Source organism: Micropterus salmoides, unplaced genomic scaffold, assembly GCF_014851395.1.
Source record: "Micropterus salmoides isolate LMB-PRFRI ecotype aquatic unplaced genomic scaffold, ASM1485139v1 Ms_hic_scaffold_2, whole genome shotgun sequence".
In the NCBI taxonomy this organism is placed as follows: Eukaryota; Metazoa; Chordata; class Actinopteri; order Centrarchiformes; family Centrarchidae; genus Micropterus; species Micropterus salmoides.
This window is the reverse complement of record NW_024041150.1, coordinates 41,434,127-41,443,509: the sequence shown is the minus strand read 5'-3', so window position 1 is coordinate 41,443,509 and position 9,383 is coordinate 41,434,127. Positions and strand designations below refer to the sequence as shown.

At 43.0% G+C, this 9,383-nt stretch overlaps 1 protein-coding gene across 1 annotated transcript; it reads left to right on the top strand.

Moving 5' to 3' along the window:
• Positions 1-807: 807 nt before the first annotated feature.
• On the top strand, positions 808-6,597 carry LOC119911973 (zinc finger protein 436-like). The gene is made up of 7 exons (XM_038730945.1): positions 808-982; positions 1,081-1,325; positions 1,491-1,597; positions 3,544-3,674; positions 3,773-4,017; positions 4,191-4,339; positions 5,005-6,597. Exons 1-7 carry the CDS (start codon positions 808-810, stop codon positions 6,311-6,313), a joined length of 2,361 nt encoding a protein of 786 aa, XP_038586873.1. The 3' UTR covers positions 6,314-6,597.
• The last annotated feature ends 2,786 nt before the right edge of the window (positions 6,598-9,383 follow it).

Below are 9,383 nucleotides of genomic sequence, written 5' to 3'. Positions count from 1 at the left end.
CAATTTAAGCCAAAAATCAATTATGCATCACATTGTGGTTTGAATAAAGTAAATAAACAAACCGTCAATATTCAAATAATGGAGGAAATAATTAGGCATCACACATTAGAAGTTTTTTAGAATAAATTAGTCTTAAGAGGTGAGATGAAACCAGGAAGAGACTCTTTGGTAGCCTGATCTCCTCTGGTAGACTGTTCCAGAGTCAAAGGCGCTGTCTCCTTTGGTTTTCAGTCTGCGTCCTGGCTCATAGGGATATAAAGCTCAGAGACATGAAGGTGCTAATCCATGTCTGGCCTTAAAAGTAATTAAAATAATTTTGAATTTGATCCTAAAAGAAAACGGCAGCCAGTTCAAGTATGCTGAAACTTGGGTGATATGGTCACATGTTTTGCTGCAGCGTTGTGGTCTAATTGGAGGCGATGAATTGATTTCTGACTGAGACAGGTTTAAAGGGAGTAGAGTAGTCGAGGTGGGAAGAGATAAAGTCATGGATGAGTATCTCCAGATCTTTGGCTGAAATGAAAGACTTGACCTTGGTCATATTTCTTAAGTGATAAAAACGACTGATCAACAGACTTTATGTGGGGTTTAAAACCAGTGTGAGGCAAGTTACTCAGAATTAAAAAAAGTTACTTAATACTCCTTAAAAATGTAATAGTAACTTTACTTATTAATAGGTGATAAAAGTAACTAGTTACGTTACTAGGTTACCAGGTTACCAGGATATTCCATGTCCCTTTGAGGGGGACAAGGAGATGATGTGTGCGAGCTGCCAGGACATAACGGGGAATATTTATCTTAAAAATAATGTTCATAGACGACTGCAGGATAATCAGAAATTGTGCTTTATGTCGACCATCTCCCAGACATTCGTCTGTGAGGAGGAAGCCTGGCAGACCAAGCCTCCGAGAAGAACCGGATCACCACCTGCTCAGAGTCTGCGTACTGGAGGATTCCCAGTCAGATGTTCTTTCAAAAAATGGTGAATATTAAAGATGTAGTTCTGGATGGACTAAATGTGTTGGATGGAGGTTGTTAAGAGGTAATGTGGAACACCTGCTGAATCTTTATCTGTTTCAGTGTTTCAGAAATATCCGGTTCAGGAGCTGCAGTGTCCTCGTGGCCTACAGGAGGCGGACTTCCTGGACCTGCTGAGGTCCACCTTCCCTCAGCTGGCAGGAGACAACAAACCTTTTGACGTCTTCAAGTCCGACAGGAGCAGGAGGCTCCAGCCGCTCGAAGTAAAGACGCTGACACCAGAGGAGATCTTCAGGAGCATCAGGCTCACCGGAGCAGGATACTCAGCCCTCTACATCCGACTGAAGGTAGATACTGTAGTATTATTATGCCACGTACAGGTCCCTGCTCTGTAAGGCTCTGAAGCTACATGAGGTTTCATCTGAGATAGTCAAAAATTACATTACCCTTTAAATTGAACCAGCATCAGTTGAATTTTATTAAAAATGTAATTTGGAAACAAACTCTTGCAGACAGGAGAGGAGGAGCTCCGCCTTTTACAGGGAAACAACGCCACCACTGAGTCCTCGTCCACTGCCGCCGTGGTGATAAAAAGCAATGAAGCCGGACTCAGCTCAGGGTAAATTAAAAAGAACTTGCATTGATTTCTGTTGCAACGGATTCCAGCAAATGACTTATTTTTAGTGTTTGAAAAGAAAGATCAAAAGTTCTGTAGAAACTTCTCTGCTGTCCCTCTGTGTGCTGAGTAGTACCAGGTTGTGTTTACTCCATACGAGTAGTCCAGAGATCAGGTCTGATGCAAAGTAACTTCTCTCTGAACGGGCCGTCGCTTTTTATTTCAAATTTGTTATATACATTTACTCAATTCCCTGACTTAAGGTACTTGGGTCATTCCTGCCACTACATCCAGACATCTATACAAACACAGTCTGCTTAAATTAATACCACACAAACAGTTACATGTTTTCATATTTGTATTGAACACACTGTGTAAACAGTGCAGTGTGCAGAACCCTTGGATTTAATAACTGGTTGACCCTCCTTTGGCAGCAATAACCACAACCAAACGTTTCCTGTAGTTGCAGATCAGACCTGAACAACGGTCAAGAGGAATTTTGGACCATTTCTCTTTACAGAACTGTTAAAGTTCAGCAATATTGTTGGGATGTCTGGTTTGAATCGCTCTCTTGAGGGTCATGCCACAGCATCTCAGTCAGGATGAGGTCAGGACTCTGACTGGGCCACTCCAGAAGGTGGATTTTCTTCTGCTGAAGCCATTCTGTTTGTAGCTCTCTTCACAACAACACAGACACAGGTCGGTTCTTTGAAACAGGCGTTTATTGCTTCGGGCACGTCTGGTCCTGAAGAGATGGAAGATTGCAGCCAATCACCTTCTCTGCAGACCGAATGATTTACTGCAGCCTGCCCTTGTCCCTGGCAGTGGCAGCAGCGTACCAGATGGTGGTGGAGGAGGTGAGGATGGACTCAATGATGGTGGTGTAGAGGTGCACCATCATTGTCTTTGGCAGGCTGAACGTATTCACCTGCCGCAGGAAGTACATCCTCTGCTGGGCCTTCTTGGTGAGGGAGGTGATGTTCAGCTCCCACTTGAGGTCCTGGGAGATGATGGTGCCCAGGAAGTGGCAGGAGTCCACCGTGGCGACGGGGGAGTCAACGGGATGATGGGGAGGGTGGGGCTGGGCTCTTTCTGAATCCATGACCATCTCCACTGTCATCTGAGCGTTGAGCTCCAGAGTGTTTTGGCTGCACCAGGTCACCAGATGGTCGATCTCCCACCTGTAGGCGGACTCATCCCCGCCTGAAATGAACATAAAAATATTCACTATTCATATTTGTTGAAAAAGATTTTATCATAATTTTTCGAATGTTCTACCTCAGATATGTTAAGTGATCCACTGTTTGGCAAAAAGTGTTTGTCACATTCTGACCATAAAGAAAAGTTTAAAACCACGATTAACCATCTGGTTTCTTCAATTTTCACTCGGGAGCAAAAATCAGCCTTTAAACGCTAAAGAAATAATTATTTGACGTTTATCGTGATAATTATCGATATCGACGGTATGAAATGTTTTTATCGTGCTAAAATTTCTGGCCATATCGCCCGGCCCTATCTAATTGTAGGCGATGAACTGATTTCTGACTGAGACAGTTTTAAAGGGAGTTAGAGTAGAGTTAGAGGCATGGATGAGTTTCTCCAGATCTTTGGCAGAAATGAAAGACTTGACCTTGTTTATATTTGTATTGGTGGTAAAAACATGACTGATCAACAGACTTTATGTGGGGTTTGAAACCAGTGTGGGGCAAGTTACTCATTACTCCTTTAAAATGTAATAGTATTACTTTACTTATTACTGGGTGATAAAAGTACCTAGTTACGTTACCAGGTTACCAGGTTACCAGGATATTCCAGGTCCCTGTGAGGGAGAGAAGTAGATGATGTGTTCGAGCTGCCGGGACATGACGGGGGATATTTATCTTAATAGTAACGTTCATAGATGACAGCAGGATAATCAGATATTGTGTCTTCTGTTCACCATCTATCAGGGTATTGTCTCCCAGAGATTCGTCTGTGAGGAGGCAGCCTGGCAGACCACGCCTTCGCGTAGAACCCAATCACCACCTCCTCAGAGTCTGCGTACTGGAGGATTCCCAGTCAGATGTTCTTTCAAAAAATGGTGAACTTTAAAGATGTAGTTCTGGATGCACTAAATGTGTTGGATGGAGGTTGTTAAGAGGTAATGTGGAACACCTGCTGAATCTTTATCTGTTTCAGTGTTTCAGAAATATCCGGTTCAGGAGCTGCAGTGTCCTCGTGGCCTACAGGAGGCGGACTTCCTGGACCTGCTGAGGTCCACCTTCCCTCAGCTGGCAGGAGACAACAAACCTTTTAACGTCTTCAAGTCCGACAGGAGCAGGAGGCTCCAGCGGCTCAAAGTAAAGACGCTGACACCAGAAGAGATCTTCAGGAGCATCAGGCTCACCGGAGCAGGATACTCAGCCCTCTACATCCGACTGAAGGTAGATACTGTAGTATTACCCGTCTTCTTTTACCACGTACAGGTCCCTGCTCTGTAAGGCCCTGATACTACCTGAGGTTTCCTCTGAGATAGTCAAAAATTACATTACCCTTTGAATTGAACCAGCATCCGTTGAATTTTCTTTAAATATAATTTGGGAACAAATTCTTGCAGACAGGAGATGAGGAAGAGGAGGATGAGGAAGAGGAGGAGGAGGAACTGGAGGAGGAGCTCCGCCTTTTACAGAGAAACGACGCCACCACTGAGTCCTCGTCCACTGCCGCCGTGGTGATAGAAAGCAATGAAGCCGAGCTCAGCTCAAGGTAATTTAAAAAGAACTTGCGTTAATTTCTGTTGCAACAGATTCCAGCAAATGACTTATTTTCAGTGTTTGAAAAGAAAGATCAAAAGTTCTGTAGAAATTTCTCTGCCGTCCCCTCTGTGTGCTCAGTAGTACCAGGTTGTGTTTACTCCATACAACAAGTCGTCCAGAGATCAGGTCTGATGCAAAGTCAGTCTCTGAATGGGCCGTCGCTTTTTATTTCAAATTTATTATATAGTTTGCCTTCAAATTAATTTTGTGGTGGAAAGATACTACACTGAAAAAAATTATAAACAACACTTTTGTTTTTTACCCCATTCATCATGAGCTGAACTCAAAGATCTAAGACTTTCTCTATTTACACAAAAGGCCTATTTCTCTCAAATATTGTTCACAAATCTGTCAAAATCTGTGTTAGTGAGCCGAGATAATCCATCCACCTCACAGGTGTGACATATCAAGATGCTGATCAGACAGCATGGGTATTGCACAGGTGTGCCTTAAGCTGGCCACAATAAAAAGCCACTTGAAAATGCGCAGTTTTATCACACACAGCGAACCTTGTAATAATTGTTGTATTTTATGTTAAACTTTGGTCCGGATTAATGTGAGGACACTACAATTATCTGTGTATGCACAAAGTAATGTTTACATTTTTCCCCACAGCTGCTCTGTTCAGCATGTGGAAGGTGACAAAGTGGATGTTCAGTCCAGCAGCTCAACATCACAACAACAAGACATGGAAACGGAGGAAGCTGATGATGAAGATGCTGCTGAGAGCCAAGTGGACTCCAGTGATGACGAAGACAAAGATGGAGATGAGGCGGTTGACGGAGACGACGACTGGAAACCAGATCCTGAGCTGCAGTCGCCAAAAAAGAGGAAGAAGCTAGAGTCCAATTTGTCTGGTGTGAAGGGGCAGTTGATTGGGAGCAGTAAAACGCCTTGTAAAGTCTGTGGAGTTTTGTACCGGAACTTGGGCAGTTTGATCAAACACGCCCTGAGTCACGTTGAGAAATCACAGCTTGTTTGTGGAGTGTGTGGAGAGAAGTTTGAATCTGTTGAAGAGTTAAAGGGACATCTTAGAAACTATCAAAAAACTCACGACTGTTCTCATTGTGGGAAATCTTTCCTCACCAAAACTAGCCTCAACTCCCACACCACTCTACACACAGGAGACAGACCGTTTAAATGTGACGTTTGCCACAAAACCTTTGGTCAATGGTCTGCTTTGAGTGTTCACCGTTGGATCCACGTGGCTGATAAACCACACAAGTGTGATATTTGCCTGAAGGCGTTTGGTCTAAAGACGCAACTCAAAGCTCACAGCAAGGTACACACAGGTAGTACCACCAAGTACCACTGCAATGTTTGTGGTAAATCTTTGGCTGACCGGCGATCTTTAACTCGTCACAAGGCGACCCACTCAGGGGAGAGACGTTACGGCTGTGAGGTTTGTGGGAAGCGTTTCAAACTTCCCGGAACGTTGAAGGCACACGAGAAGATCCACACCTCGAGAGACCGGCCGTACCTCTGCCACATCTGCTGCAAGACATTCCTTTCAAACTGCAGCTTGACGACTCACATGCTAACGCACAGCAACGAGAGGCCGTTCATCTGCAGCATATGTAGCAAAGGCTTCGTATCCAACGGCGACCTGAAGGCGCACATGCGTTTGCACACCGACAAGGCGCCGTACAGCTGCTCAGAGTGCGGCCGCTGCTTTAAACACAAGACTTACCTGAACAACCATGTGAGGACCCACCTGGGCATCAAGCGGTTTGTCTGTGGGGTTTGTGGGAAAGCGAGCTCTCGCCAAGAACACCTGACGGTCCACATGAGAACCCACAACGGAGAGAGACCTTACAAGTGCACGGTCTGCGGCAAAGCGTTCACTCAGAGCCACTGTCTGAAAACACACATGAAGATCCACCAGGGGGAAGAAAACCCAATTCTGAACGCATCCACGTCCTAAAAGACACATTTTATCAGCCTGTTCTGTCTGAAACGTGGTGATGGAGGTTGTTTTGATGGCGCTGAAAACTACATCTGTCCTTCATTAGGGCTGCACGATATTAAAAAAAAAAAAAAAAGTGATACACCGCAATATCTTTTTCTTTGAAATTTTACCAAATACATTCAGTGTATTATTCATGTACAGATATACGTTAACTAACAACAGTAATTTGGGTACTTTAAAGTCTATCCTCTTCTAACAAAATGTCCTCCTCTCATACAATAAACAAAATTATAAATGCACACTTTTGCCCCCATTCATCATGAGCTGAACTCAAAGATCTAAGACTCTCTTTGTACACAAAAGGTCTTTTTCTCTCAAATATTGTTGACAAATCTGTCAAAATCTGTTAGTGAGCACTTCTTCTTTGCAGAGATAATCCATCCACCTCACAGGTGTGGCATATCAAGATGCTGATCAGACAGCATGCGTATTGCACAGGTGTCCCTTAAGCTGGCCACAATAAAAAGCCACTTGAAAATGTGCAGTTTCACTGTATTGGGGGAGATTTGATGAGGTTGTTGATTGTTACCTGCGGAATGACCCCGATGAGGATGACGAGCATGCAGATGAGCTTCCCTGAGACGGTTCCTGACATTTTGTGCAGAAATACTTTGGTTATGTCAACCGATTGTTGCAGCAGCTGTCCAGGTGGCCGGTCTCAGACTATCTTGGAGGTGAAGATGCTGGATGTGGAGGTCCTGGGCTGGTGTGGTTACACGTGATCTGCGGTTGTGAGGCCGGTTGAATGTACTGCCAAATTCTCTGAAACGCCTTTGGAGACGGCTTATGGTAGAGAAATGAAGATTCATTTCACGGGCAAGAGCACTGGTGGACATTCCTGCAGTCAGCATGCCAAATGAACGCTCCCTTAAAACTTGCGACATCTGTGGCTTTGTGCTGTGTGATGGAACTGCACATTTTTGAGTGGCCTTTTATTGTGGCCAGCTTAAGGCACACCTGTGCAATACGCATGCTGTCTTATCAGCATCTTGATAAGTCACACTTGTGAGGTGGATGGATTATCTCAGCAGTGCTCACTAACACAGACTTTGACAGATTTGTGAACAATATTTGAGAGAAATACGGAAAGGTGCCTCAATGCTTCCTTTCATATCTCCTTTAGCATAGGGTACACCGGACCATCCTTTAGGAAAAGAAAGGAGAGAATGCCATCCCACTATTCCTTGCGCCGGCAACATTTAAAGCAACGCATGTTCTCAGTCTCAAATGATAAAATCCATCAACCACATTTAACAAAATCCTTAAATACAGTCTTAAATAAAGACTCACAATTACCTTCTTTCTTTTGGTTTGTTTTATTTTGGCTTTTTTGTAATCTAATACTGTTTCAACACCGGTTTATGTTTCAGATTGTTGAAATATGCTATAAAGTGTTTTCTACAATAAAAAAAAAAAAATCAACAACCATGACGGATAAACGATGTGGATCAACATGTAAGTTACCACTGGCTATTAAGCCTTTTCTCTTTTATTCCATAACTCCCTAATATCCATATATCTTTAACTGTCAACAATAACTGAGACCCATGCCAGCTGTGTTTCTAGTCTTGTAACGTGATCAGCGTGTATAGGTTCATGTTGTGCATTTCCAGCCTTCAGCAATATCATTAATACATTTTACTTAAGTCACAGATGCAGACACTTTCCTTAATAAAGGCAATGATCAAGCTGAATGACCTCTACAGTAAATAAAATGTATTATTTTGGTGTTTCCCACACACTGATTTATTTGTTATCAACCCTGACCGCCTTCTGCGTTTTATCTAAAGTGGGCAGCTGCAGATATTCGCCCACAGTTGGGCTTTTATTCGGGAAACACTTTGTTTACAAACAATAATTGGGATTCACGTTGATAAATGTGGGTGGGCAGGAGGGTGAGTAAGTATTCTCAATTTAACAACCCTTTCCATTATTTTGTGAATGGTACCCTATCTACCTTTTTGCTATCTTGGTTATTCATAATATTTTCCTAGCCTATATATAAAACTGTGCAAAAGTTTTAGGCAGGTATGGAACAATTCTGTAAAGTAAGAATGATTTTAAATGGACATGTTTATATAGATTATATTCATCAGTTAGAAAATCAGAAAACGTAAGTGATGAAAATAAAATAAAATCAATATTAATTTGACCAGCATTTCCCTTCCAAACCGCTCTCTTTGTTTTTGTGTCTTGTCGGACACAATTTGTAGCTGCACCAAACAACCCCGTTCAAACGAAGTTACTTGCGTAAACAAAATACAGCTTGCGAGAAGAAAATAAAGATGCATTACTGGACAACGGGAACAGCAGCGGCTCGGGGACCCTCGACAGCCCCAATAACATGTCAACTCTAACACATAAAAGTGAGCTTCTGCTGAACATAATGCAGTTGATGTGGCAGAAACGATGGATAAATAAATAAATGCTTAAGACACCACAAGTATCTAAAGAAAATATTACATTCTCACAGAAAGCTTACTACATTCAGCCAAGATTTGAACTCATGTAAAAAGAAAACTTCCTGTTTCCACTAACTAATTTCACTTCATAGTGACAGCAGACCACCTCAGGGAGACCCTCTGTCAATATCAGAGCAATCTGATGTAGTTTTTTATAATGGAGTAGGGTGGCAAGACGGAAACCTTTTCTTACAAAGAAAAATATCCAAGCACGGCTGAAGTCTGCAAAAAAAAAAAACATCAAGTCCCCCAAAAGCATTTGGGAACAACACTGCACATCACCCAAGGAACACCATACCTACAGTGAAGCATGGTGGTGGCAGCATCATGCTTTGGGGCTGCCAGAGCCCAGACCTGAATCCAGTTGACCATCTGTGGGGTGATCTGAAGAGGGCTGTGCACAGGCGATGTACTCGCAATCTGAGAGATTTGGAGCACTTTTGCAAAGAGGGGGCAAATATTCCCACGTCAAGATATGCCATGCTAATAGACTCCTACCCAAAAAGACTGACTGCTGTAATAAAATCAAAAGGTGCTTCAACAAAGTATTAGTCTAAGGGTGC